Source organism: Macadamia integrifolia, unplaced genomic scaffold, assembly GCF_013358625.1.
Source record: "Macadamia integrifolia cultivar HAES 741 unplaced genomic scaffold, SCU_Mint_v3 scaffold23, whole genome shotgun sequence".
Lineage (NCBI taxonomy): Eukaryota > Viridiplantae > Streptophyta > Magnoliopsida > Proteales > Proteaceae > Macadamia > Macadamia integrifolia.
This window is the reverse complement of record NW_024868623.1, coordinates 417066-430440: the sequence shown is the minus strand read 5'-3', so window position 1 is coordinate 430440 and position 13375 is coordinate 417066. Positions and strand designations below refer to the sequence as shown.

At 37.7% G+C, this 13375-nt stretch overlaps 1 protein-coding gene and 1 long non-coding RNA gene across 4 annotated transcripts in view; one reads left to right on the top strand and one right to left on the bottom strand.

The window, feature by feature from the left end:
• Positions 1–944: 944 nt before the first annotated feature.
• LOC122066222 lies at positions 945–6547 on the bottom strand. The gene is made up of 2 exons (XR_006136291.1): positions 5937–6547; positions 945–1128 (listed from the first exon to the last, which is right to left on the bottom strand). It is a non-coding gene; the product is annotated as an uncharacterized LOC122066222 (long non-coding RNA).
• A 124-nt stretch (positions 6548–6671) lies between these two features.
• LOC122066221 (E3 ubiquitin-protein ligase SINAT2-like) overlaps positions 6672–13375 on the top strand; it is a 42293-nt gene continuing 35589 nt past the window's right edge. Inside the window, exons 1-2 of one of the 3 annotated variants that reach the window (XM_042630043.1) lie at positions 6672–7121; positions 10041–10434. In XM_042630043.1, coding sequence (XP_042485977.1) covers positions 10135–10434 — 300 coding nt within the window. In that variant the 5' untranslated portion in view covers positions 6672–7121; positions 10041–10134. Of the gene's footprint in view, positions 7152–10040; positions 10435–13375 lie in introns of all 3 variants that reach the window. The other 2 variants (XM_042630044.1, XM_042630042.1) reach the window with 2 other exon arrangements.

Sequence of the window (13375 nt, the reverse complement as noted above, 5' to 3'; positions counted from 1 at the left end):
GGTGTCCACTTCCATACAACCTTTCAATGCATTTAAGTTTCAAATTCATTCCATAGCAAATGGTTTTGTGCACCATATCTTTTATGTGGCTGATTGACGTCTGTATTTTTATTTTGCAGATCAAATGTCTATCTCAAGTGTTAATTGTAGTAATCCCGATGTACATAAGTACAGATGCATCAGGTGTAGGTGTAATCGAAAAGCTACGATTAGGATCGCAGAGACTGCGGATAATCAAATAGACTCTTTTACGGGTGCCTAGAGTTTACATGTAACTACTTCGCTTAGTGTGATCCTATAAATGCACCAACAACCGAGCTTCCGCATAAAGAAGTCCCAATAAACAATCTCGCACATGACTTTCGAGAGATGCAAGAAGAGGTGCGGAGGTTGCGAGAGGATGTGCGAGGGTTACAAGAAGAGGTGCGGGTGTTGCAAGAGGAGATGCGAGGGTTGCAAGAGGAGGTGCATAGTGAAAAAATTAGAATGGATTAAATAGAGAAATTTGCTGGATCAGTGAAGGTTGTAGCTAATTTTGTATTTGTTTTTTTAGTCGATGTGTTTGTAGCAATTGTGATTGGTAGAAGAATGTGATGATGTTATGTAATTGAAAGGTTAGTAATGAAATGATGTTTTCTTTTTTGGTGCTTTATTTTGGATTCTCTCTTTATTTTATGAATTATTTTTATTAAATGGATTGTTATTAATGAAAGGAGATGCAAGCAATTCCATCAAGAGCATATAAACCATCAAGGTTTCAAATAGAATTGACACTAATGATATGCTTAACAACAAATATTGAGTCTTGGTGGATTCGAACCACCATCCCATGGGTGTAACCCCCATGTGCTCTTTCGATTGAGCTAAAGACTCACCTAGGGGTATAAACCATGTTAGTGTCGAAATATAATAAAAAATTCAGCAATGTCACATATATTGGATATATAACAAAAAGAAATCAATTTCAAACACACATTAGAATTCCATAAATGCAACTAAGGCATATATGTTCCCATAAGTAAGAAAAGAAACTTAACAACTAAAATTGATCAGACACTATTTGAATGGGGGAAAGATGTTGCTATTTGTTGAAGCTTGGGATGATATTCCTTGCAAGTCATAAGTATCCTGCGACAAGGCAACAACCAATACATCAATAGTGAATAAATAACAGGATTGTAATGGAAAATATACCGATATATTTGAAACATACCAGCAATATAGATCTGAAACTTTGATTGTCATTTAGTTGGTCAACTTCACAAGGTGCACGAGTTTGTTGTATTTCAAAAGGTGGAATCGAATGGTGTATTTCAAAAGGTGCACAAGCTTATTGCATTTCCTATAAAGAATTAGGGGTGTAAATTTAGCCCTGACGATACGAACCTGCCCTAACCCGCCTTGGGCCTGAACCCTATCTAACCCGACTATGAGGGCTAACCCGGCCTAACCCTATGTGGGGTTGGGCTGGGCCTAGGTTGAGGTATAGAAAACCCAGCCCGACCCTAACCTGCCCTGAGTCTAACCTTGATTATTATTGTATTTAACTAATAATGTTTTATCACCCTAGTATACACTATATAACTATAATGTATTTTTAAACCCTAGCTCCTTAACCCCTCTGCTCTTTCCAAATGCAAAAATCACAGGAAGTAGAAACCCTTGAGGCCTTGAGGTAGGCTCTCGACTCATCCCTCTCCCTAAGTCTCTCCCCCATCTAGCGATCCCTATTTTGAGAGATGAAAGACTAAAGTAAGAAGAAGACTGCCTTGATTAGCTTCTCCCAGTCTCCCCCATCTCTATTTTGAGAGATGAAGAAGGAAGAACATCTTGATGCCCTTTCCCTTCAGCCTTCCCTTCTTTCCTAAGCTTTTGAAAATCCAACAAGCAAACTTGATTAGTAGAAGGGACCCTTTCTCTTTAGACTCATAGCACATGCTAGCACTTTGAGGAATTTAGGGGGTGGAGGGTTAGTTACGGTCAATGTTTTTCAGAGTTTGAAGGTAGCGGAGTTGTTTAAAGAATTGGAATTGGAATTGGAATTGAAATTGAAATCGGAATTGAATCGTACTTATTGGAATGTGATTCCACTAAGAAGATGAGCTAGGGTCAACCCGACCCAACCCGGCCCAACACTGAGCCCGGTAGGGTTGGGCCTGAGCATGAACCCGACAAGTTTGTGTTAGGGTTGGTTTGAGTTTTGGGGACCTAGGGTTGGGTTAGGGTTTTAAAAAACCCGGCCCTATTTCACCACCCATCATTCCCATAACAATTTTTTTCTTTCTCTTTCCCAACTCTTCTTACGTCTACCACCTTCTTTTAGACCATCTTTTTTTCTTGAGAATTACTCCATTATTGACAACAGTATCTTTAACTAGAACCCTTTCATCATCCTGCTCATCAAAGCTAATATTTATATTTTCCATATGTTTACAGATCTCATTAGCAACATTGTCCACATAAGCATAATCCTTAGATGAATTTGATGTTATTGCTGCAATCTTAACCAGTTTAGGACAAGTACGCCTATACCTTTGTGGACAATCCAAGTGGGCATCTTCTACAACAACTTTTCCTTAAGTATCATGTATAACTGTATTTCTTGTTGTCCGTGTCCATCTCCTCAATATATATGCATTTGGAATATATTTGAAATCATTGACATCTAGAACTTTAAAAACATGATGACAAAGAATGCCGAATGTCTCAAATTTTCTACAACTACAATGAATCATATACTCCTTTAGGTTGCACGACACTATACATTCATCTTCTTTTCCAAATTTTGAGACTACATATTTATAACAGGTGGCATTCTGAATAAATTTCTTGGTGTAGCATGCACTAATCCACTCAGACTGTTTTTTAAGTTTCTCAAAAATTTTAGGAGTGTAAACTCTTGCTGTTTGATTCATAATTGGTGACTTTATGAATAAATTTCTTGGAAGCTTATTTCTTGCATTAAACTCTACCCTCAACTCGTTAGCACGCTTGTTAGTCATAACCCTTTCGAAGTGCTTGAAAAATTGTACAAGGTCAAGAGTTGAACTTGAGTAATCCTTCATGTCGCCATTTATACTTTCACTTAGTTGTGTACTCTGCATTCCTATAGTCAATGTTTCCTTCATGTAGCACTTAGCCCATTTATATTTAAGACAATAAATACGGTCTAACCAAGAATTTTTTTCAACCTGATAATCACTCCTTAGTTTATCTCGTGCAATTTCAAATTGTGATTCATCATCATAATGGAACATACACTTCTTCAAATCTGCTAAAAAATTGAGTCATCTTTTATCATGTTGCCCATATATTTTATGCTATTTTGCATTAGATGCCATGAACACAAGCCGTGCCTTGTCACAGGTAACACCTCAGTCAAAGCCTTCCCCATTGCAACATTTTGATCTGTGAAAATAGTTTCTTTTGTCCATGAACTTCTAGAAAAACCTCAAACAACTATTTGAATGAATCAACCATCTCATCATACAAAAGCACAGCCCCAAATATAATGATTGAATCCAACAAGTATCCCAAAAGGTCTAGACTCTTTGTCCATAGAAAATGTTGTATTAAGCTAACAACATCACCAAATTGTGCATAATCAATTCTCATCTTTCGATCAGCCCAATATACGTTAGTTATCTGCTCATCATTATCCAACTGCAATGAGTAAGTAAATGATGGATTTATCCTAAATTGATTTTTAAAATATAGTAGCAAACTCCCGGCTTCACCATAACGAAGGTCTCGTTGACGCTTACTTCGAAGATAATTCTTTTGATTTTTCTTTAGGTACCCAATGCTCTGTTTTTCACTTGCATGCCTACTTATGTACTCAAACATGTCCTTAGGTCTAATACCAGAGTCGTCCGCCATATCAATTTCAAATGCATGAAATTCATAAACACTCCTTTATGACTTCATCATATGACTAATAGATGGCATTCAACAAATTCAATGTAATTGTACATCCCATCAATATTCAATTTAATTCTCATCCGTGCAAGACAATCAGTTCTTGTCTTCGCTCGAGGCTTGACAATGTTATTATCTCTCTTGTTTGGTTTCCTTTTTCCTTCTTTATTATATACAAATACCCTTGATGTAATGGTTTTATTATCTTTGATACTCTTATGTACCCAATCTCTTCTGAAACTAAACCCCTTTGTTCCTCCATATCCATTGTAGAAATCATATGCCTTTTACTCAGAATTAAACACCATACTAACATGAGGCTTAATCTCACTATGTGCAATCATTGGATCTTCCATTTTTTTGCCTAAATATTAAGCAATTGAAGTAAAGAAGAAACAAAGCCTTAACCTGGAAAGTAAAGAAGAAACAATAGTATGGGAACACTTTACAATATAATCCAAAAAAAAAGGGGGGGGGGGCATAAAGGATAGTATTAAACACCATGCAAAAATTGTATGTTTAGAATCTTTACCATTCTATTAGTCTCTTTTGTCGCTTCTATTTGATGCTAAACAGATATTATAACATCCAATAGTCTTTAATTCAAATCTTTCAGAATATCCAAACTGCTAAGACTATTTCCCTATTTTTTTCTTGGGCCCCTGCTTTTCATACAGAATTTAACTTCTTTGAACAATTTCCAAATCACTACTTTGAACAAACCCTTCTTGGGTTGGACCAGAAACCAAACACATGATTACATTATGGAATCAAATACATGGGCATTTAATTCGAGCTTCCTATCAAGGGAGGTCCCAATACCCATATTCTCTATTTCAACTTCTCAACAGCCATGGGTTCCCATATTTACTTCCCCTGTATATATGTTTATTGATTTTTTGAAGATGCTGACACATATTTGATGTTCCAATAGTAAAATATTTTCTTCCTAATGGGCAGAAAGGGTCATAAAAGCAGAGGCTGCAAATATGGTTCTCCCTTTATTCATTGTTCATTTACTACCCAAGAAGTATCTAATGGGAACGTAGATTTGGAAGAACTAGAAAAGCTAGAAAAAAAATTATGGGTGGATTAAGAAAGAAGATCTTATTAAAAAAAAAAAGATTAAGAAAACTTGTTATGCCACTTAGCTGAGATGATAGATCGAGAAACTCAAATCTATGTTTTGAAGATGCAGAAAAAATCCATGGCACTCTTGAATAGTATGTTATGCCACTTAGCCCAGATGGTTGATTTATTACAATACAGAGCATGGTATCTTTACATAGTGCCAACTCAGAAATAAAGCTTCCTAATAATTGGTTCATGAACTAAGAACTGCCTACTATAGTGCATGCAACTTTTACATCTATGGGCATGCCATGAAATTTTCTAGCACCCTTGGGTGATGTCTAATTGTACAAGGCACAAGATAGAAACAACCATGGGTTCCTTGAATTTCTAGCACTTCTTATAGAAAAAACTTTGCCCTGCAGGTAATGAATAAGTAAATCCACTTTAGCCTAATGTTTCTTTGGGAGTGAAGAACATGTTTCAAAATATTCAGGGAGAAAATTCAAGCAGGGAAAGAAAGCAAATTTAAATGGAGTTTATTTTGGGAAATAAATTCACAACCCAAGGTTTCATGAATTTGGAATTGTAAATTTCTAGCACTTCTTTTAGAAAAAGCTCTGCCCTGTAGGTAATGAATCAATCATCCACTTTAGCCTAATGTTTCTCTGGGAGTGAAGAACATGTTTCAAAATATCCAAAGAGTAAAGTCAAGCTGAGAAAGAAAGCAAATTTAAATGGAGTTACATTCAGATTTCAAATATCAAACCATCTCGACATGAAGGCAACACTTATTCTTACAAGAAAATTTTTTTTTTTTTGGGTATGGGGGAGGGGGCAACAGCAAAGAAAAGCTCAACGACTGCAACCCCTCTAAAACCTTCACCCCAAATGTGTGTGTGTGTGTGAGAGAGAGAGAGAGAGAGAGCAATAGAGATGGAGCGTACATCGAGCAACTTTGCAGATGTTTAGCGAGAAGAGAGATTGGACGCTCTGTGACCCTGAAGCTCAATGCCTCCAACCCCTCTGAAAGCGCCTGCGACCTTGAATCTCTTGCTTAGAGATCAACAATCCTACCGTTAGAATAGAGGGAGATGAGTTCGCAAGATCGATTTCAAACCCCTCTACAAGTTGGGGCTTTGGTGTGTATGAAGAGAGAAAGAGGAAAAAAAATAGAGTAGAGGGAGACGAGTCTGCGAGATCGATTTCAAATCCTCTTTCAGTTCTGCGATCTTTCAACAAGAGGAGAAATATGTTGAAGTTCGTCAAACCGTCAGATTTTTCATCTCCACGTGTTGACCATCTACAAGCTTGTTGGACGTTTGTTGTAGCATCAGTCATTGGAGACGAGCCGGATCCCCCTTGCATCAGTGCAGGAACCAATTAAGAGGATACATAGGCCTGGGAGCATGGACCTAGATGGAGTTCTTATTTTGTAAAACGGTAGACGCCAATTGAGAAGGGAGTTTTTATTTTGTACAGGAATGGAGAGGTCATTTCACAAAAAACTACGTCTGCGTGCAGAGAACGCGGCCAGAAACCGTTGACGTTCTTTTCCCCCCCCCCAAAAAACAAAATACGGGCTAACAACTTTTTTGTCCAACGCTCCCTACGCCCAGATACAGCTGGCCATCCAGCTGCCCCACGCTGGATATCTTCACGCCCAAAAAACACAGGGCGGGCAGAGTTCGGTTGCCCAGAAAAAATGGAAAGGTATTGGGATATATTGGTTACAGATTTATAACATTCATCCAACAGTCAAAATTTTCCAAAATAAAATGTTTCAATCCAACGCTCAGTGAATGCGGTCTAGGAAAATTACTTGTAGATCGCTTGTATATAGATCATCACGTTCCTTCCGTAAAATCGACGACGCTGCTTTACAAATGGATGAGTCGAAGCAGACGGAGCGAATCGAGTCGATTCTATGAAACTCACAGCAGCCAAGCCATAGAAGACATCGATTCCCTACACGGCCACTCCTTGCGTACCAGAAGTTTTAGGTTTTTTCTGTTCTCTTCTTTGGAAGTGATGAGTCTCCTTTGATGAAACCTTGTTACTTTTCTTTAAATTCAGTTGCAGAACCAGGGATCTTCCACTTGCGTTTCTAGGGTTTTGAATTGCTGTCGTTGGTGAGCTTAATTGATGATCTGTGTCCTTGGGTAATTATTTTTTCAGTAATTTTTTTCACCCGGGGGTGGTGTTGTTGGGTTGTTACAGTTTGATCTGTATTTTTTTTTATCGGCTTTTGTGGAATTGTTCGAATTGTGTTTATGTGGATTAGAATATTTCTGACTTCTTGTGCTCTGGTGTGGCCTCTGGGCTTGAACGTGTAGTTGGTTGGGTTTCTACTGTTTCTGATTCTTCGGGAATATGGGATTTGTGATAAATTACTGAAATGCTGGTATGAACTTTTGAGTTGAATTTATTGGCGTAATTTTGACTAAATTCTCTAGTAGTGGAACACGAATTTTTCCTGTAAAACTACAATTTCCTGTTTTTATTTTTAACTAACACAACTGTATATGAACAATATCCGTTATGTATTTAAATTATTTTCTGTTCATTTAAAAAATCATAATTAAGGAAAAAGCAGAAATTCACATGTAATTATATTCAAACAATTGTAATTCAGATTATAACTCTGGCCCTTTCGAAGTTTGGAGGCTGTGTAAGTAGCTTATCATGATTGGTCGATACTTCCATCTAATAGAGATTATTTGTGATGCCAACCCATGGTATGGTAGCGTAAAGCTTTAAATTTCTCAATCTTTTCTTTATTGTGTACTTGTGTACCTTATGTAGAAATTGCCTGTTTTTATCAAAGCATGCTTTACTGAGGATCAATGGTATATCATTAAATGATCTGGGAAGCAAATCCCTATTCCATCTGTTTATTTTCTGTTCAGTTAAAATTTACTACTTGCTTTCCACCAGGGAAGATTTAAGAACTGTTGCATCACATATGTTTTGAGTCCAGGTGTTATTGAGTTTAGTATAAGTTGTTAAGAGCCTGCTTAATTCAGTTTCAGAGTTCGTAAGCAGGTGTAATACTTTTGGGGTCCTTAGGCCAGTTATTGTAAGTTGCTGTTCATGTATTTACATCCCATTTTACTTGTTGAGTCCATCGACAATTGAATCAGAATGTGTCTTTGGAGGCCAATCTCTCCTCGAATTCGGCCATCCATTTTCTTGCTGTTCATGTATGTACATCCCATTTTACTTGTTGAGTACATCGACAATTGAATCAGAAGGTGTCTTTGGAGGCCAATCTCTCCTCGAATTCAGCCATCCATATTCTTGTTTCATTCACTGCCATGGGATGACATAATAAAAACAGAAAGGCAATTTAATTGAGAGAGCAAGATTGTGTAGAAGGGCACAAACTCCTGGAAGCCAATATTTTAATGCTCTGTGTCTGAGTATTTGCTTGTTATGCGTAATCTGCGAGGGCTGCTTTAGAGCGATGGGCACTTTAACAATGGATTAGTCTGCGACGATGTATAACATATATGTAGATGCCTGTTACTATTAACACATCATAGTGATCGAGATGTGTGTGTGGTTTGACATTTAAGATTAATGTTGAAGAAAAGCAGATGCTAAACTTTTAGGGTTATTTGCTGACCAAGCCAGTATTATTTCGATATATATTATATTTGATGTTCTAGAAAATATTGTCCCATAAGATTAGATAAATTGAAAATTATATCACTATGGGGTTCTAATTCCTTATCCAATAACTCCTCACAGAAGATAAAGGGGTGACGTAAAGCCTGTAAAACAACAAAGCCTTATCCCAACTTAATGAGGTCGACTGCATGGATCTAAGTAAGGACAGAGAAAAGGAAATGTAAAAGTGAAAGGAAACAAATGAGGAAAAAAATAACAAAGTAGAACACAGCTAGATGGGGTCCAATACATGGATCCTAGTCCTCCAATCCACTCTATTTGAAGCCATACTTAGGACAAAGGCCTAAATTGAGCATGTCTTTCCGCACGACATCTCATATGGTCATTTTTGGCATGCCCCTAGATCTTTTAGATCCTTCTACCAAGATTAGATCACTCCTCTTACTGGGGCATTTGTAGGCCTCCATTGAACATGGCTATACCATCTCAAATGACTTTCTCGAAACTTATCATAGATTGAGGCAACTCCTAAATATGCTTTAATGCGTTCATTTCTTAATTTATCCTTCCTTATTTTCCCACACATCCATCTTAACATCCTCATCTCCGCTACACATAGCTTATCCATATGTCGCTCCTTAACTACCCAACATTTTGCCTCGTACATCATAGCTGGGTGTACAATTATCCTATAGGATTTTCCTTTAAGCTTAGTGGGACATATTGGTCACGCAAAACTCCGGACAAACATCCCCACTTCATCCACCCCACTTTAATTCTGTGTGACAAATCGTCCTCTATATCGCTATCTTTATTTATAATTGATCTCAAATATCTAAAATAGTCACTGTGCATTATCTCTCTCCCCCTCAATTATCACCACATTGTTATCCATCGTAGTGTGACTAAAATTACACATCACATATTTCGTCTTTGTTGTACTTATCTTAAAGCCTATTGATTTCCAGGATGACTTCCATCACTCCAGTTTAGTGTTGAGCCAATCTTTGTCTCATCCAATAAAACAATATGGTCTGCGAAGAGCAAACATATAAGGGCTTAGAGCTAATCCTTGATGTTTTCCAATAGTAATTGAGAATTCTCTACCTTGACCGCTTGATTCTCACACTAGTCACCACATCAGCATACATATTCTATCAACATGATACATTAAGCATATATTCTAAATCTTTTGTTGCTGGAATGATTATTAACCCCTAATTATGTCATTCTTTTTATGCAACTAACATGTTTTGGTGATAAAGTCTATAAATACCTTATGCCCTGTCACTAGATTACTTGCAGTTGATGTTCCCTTAGCTGTAATAAGTATACTGCTAAATGTGTGCTTGAATGTTTTAGATTCTCATGATATCACTTCTTGGACTAAACTTTATTCTTTTCCTAAATGACTACAGGTGCCCCAATGGGAAGCAATAATGTCACTGGAATTTGTTTTATGTTTAATCTTATGTAAAACTATGTATTTCCTGAGATACACAAATTAAATGGATGGATTTTCGTGAAAGATTTGGGATGTTTGAGTGTGACAGTTGGCCTTTTCGGTTTCGAGAAACCGAGCCCAGTGAGTTATCTCTTATGGCTCCAGGAAGCAGCATTTGCAAAGAGGTTCCTGAATCTCTCACCACAGATATGGAGTCATTGGCTATCAATGAAGAATTGGAGAATTTTCAACTCAGCAAACCTTGCAATGCTCCTAATGCTCAAGGAGCAATATCTTCTACAAATGGTGTACGCGAGCTTCTTGAGTGCCCAGTTTGTACTATGTCGATGTACCCTCCAATACACCAGGTCTTTCTCCGTTACCTTCATGTTTTGTACTTCTTTATACATTGTTGTTCCCTTTTTAATTCTATTAGCATTGTTGTTCCTTTTTCTTTTCCCTTTTTTTCCCCCTTTCCTTTTGTGATTTTCTAATCCATCTTTCATTTTGACATAAGTAATGGCTTGCTAAGACGAGCTTGTCTCAATGGCTTTCTTGTGAACCATTGGTTAATATTATAGATCTTGGTCATTGTCAGTCTATTTGCATGACTGTCTCTCTATCTTACATCCAGAGACTTGCTAGCAAGGTTTAAGATCTCGCTTCCGCCCCCCATCTCGCTGATCCAAAAAAGAGAGATCTGGCGAGATCTCTTCGAGATCATGTACTTTTTCCCGATCACCTCGGTGGTTGGTCTCGGGGGCCATGTGGTCTTTGAATTTTCAGGTATTTATCCTATTTTAGGCCTTCTAAACTAATGTAGGGATAGATTGGACAACCAAATCAGCCCCAAACTGCAGGAACTTTTAAACTAAGAACAACCAAAACCACCCAATAGTAAACAGCAACAACAGTCCAACTTAAACTAGTCAACAGTCCTTGAAGAAACCAAAATTAGCAGATCCACAATCAGGAATTTCAGGAAACAGAGTTTGCATCAACAATTAGAAGTTCCAGCAACAGAAATAGAGTAATTGAATAAGTAGGATCAGAATCAAAACATATCAGGACCAGATAACCAAATCAGAACTCGATTCTGACAGTAGGTTCTGAAATCTGGCATTAACTTCTGAATTTTCAGCAGAGTATTATCAAGGAACTAGTAACACATCTAAGGACTGATTTGAAAGTCCAACCCATTGGAGAATAATAGCAGCAGTCAAGTTCCATACAGATTTAAACAAAACAGAATTCAGAATTCAGATCTGGACAAAATCCATAACCGGCCAGAACTGAGTAACAGTCCACTTCAGCAGGAACCAGTGGTCTGATTAGCCTCAAAATTGGATCAAACTTCCTTCAGAATAGGACTAACCTTCGATCAAAATTAGAAGGCCATCGGATGGCCAGAACTCCCAAAACAGGAGGCCAACAATAGATAAAATAGAGAATCTTAACCCAGAAATTCTGTAGACAAATTAGAACCCTTACTTGATTGTTTTGACAGCAGTAGAACCTTGAAAACAAACTTGAAAGAAATAAGAAAACTTGAAGAAAACCTCCTGGACTTCACGCCGCAAGGAGTTAATTGGATCAAACACCAATTCCTTCAGCCTTGATCAAACACAAGACAACTATTCATGAAGAAGACAATAGCAACAACCATTATTTTTTTATCAAAATCATTCTAGGCTTTTAGGAGCCTCCTCTTCTTTATTTATAATGTTAATGGGAGAGGGAATTACAAAATAGAAGGTTCCTCAAAAAGGAAACCAAATATTCTCCTAATACAATAGTTACTAAAAACTGAAATTAGAAACTAGTTGAAAAAGGAAACTAACTACTAATGACTTGACTCAATTAACAACTTGACTCCTAAGGAAACAAATATAACTCAAATCAAGCCCAATTAAAAAGGAAACTAATGAAAATGGAAACTAACTAGTAATCCCGTATTCAATCTTAGACCCCCCCTTTTAGACCCATAAAGTGGTCTATTACACTCAAAACACATGGAATCAAAGGCCCAACATGTATGGAACCCAACCCTAGGCTTATTCCTAATAAAACAAGCCTATTTTGGTAATTAATCTGCATCAACTCTCCCCATCTTGAAAAAATTCGTCCTCGAATTTTACAGTGATGAGGGGGAAACATGTGAGTAATAGCTTTGACCATTCCCAAATAAAATTCTGGTTGCTTGTAAACTTGTGGAATGTAGTCTTCAAGGCGTGAAGCTTTCTCTTTGAAGAACCATGATGGCAAAACAAACTCTGTATGTTCGACCTTTGCATCGATACCAATTGTGAATGTTGTATGCATAGAGTCATCAACGTTGGTAACCTTCTCATCAAAGATTGGAGGAACAATCTCTTCCTTCTCATCATGAGTCTCAAAGACTTGTTGTGGAGTTTTTTCAATTACTACCTCATCTTCCAAGGCTTCAGTCTCGTTTACTACGCTCTCTTCAATGTAGAACTCTTCAGTGGAATCTTCTATCTCTTGACTTTCTGTCTTTGAAGCTTTAAGAACCATCTCTTCAATATGAACCTTGACTTCAAGTTCTTTTGGTTTGAATAGAGGTATCTTCACTTCACATAGAGGAGTTGTGGCTCTTGGGGGTGCTAAAGTGTTAGGTTTAGTGGCTGAAAAAAATTTCTTGACCTCACCAGCTTGGTAACTAAACCTTCTACCTGGCTGTGCCATAAGTCCCTCTGCTTGAAGAGCCTTGTCAAAGCAATCTCTCACTGTATACACATCAGCAACACCAATTCTTCTATTAATTTCAGATCGTAATCCCAGTCGAAACTGAGAAAGTAATTGCCTCTCATTCTTCCTAATGCTCGTGCAAGAATAAAGTGCATCAAACTTATTCATATACTCGGCAACAGTCATAGACCCTTGACGAAGAGAGTTCAGCTGGTCTTGTATGCGAGCTCTGAAGTTGAGTGGCAAGTATTTATCTGTTAGCTCAAGCTTCATCTCCTTCCAACTAGTAGGTTCTCTACCATGGTCTTCTAACTCTAGCTCATAGCTCGTCCAGCACTCACGAGCAGCCCCAACTAGCTTAGCACGAGCTAGTTTCATCTTCCGTTCCTCAGGTAACTCATAATAGTCAAAATAGTCGTCTAGTGCGACTACCCAATCATAGAACAATTGGGGGTCATATCTCCCATCAAACTCCTTCAGATTGAGCTTGACCTTCTGTGAATCTCCAGAATACCTTTGTTGCACGGGACGCTCAGTCTCAAAATATCCTCTTACATGCTCTTCAAAAGTAGGTTGTGCTATCGGAACCCTCTGTGGTGC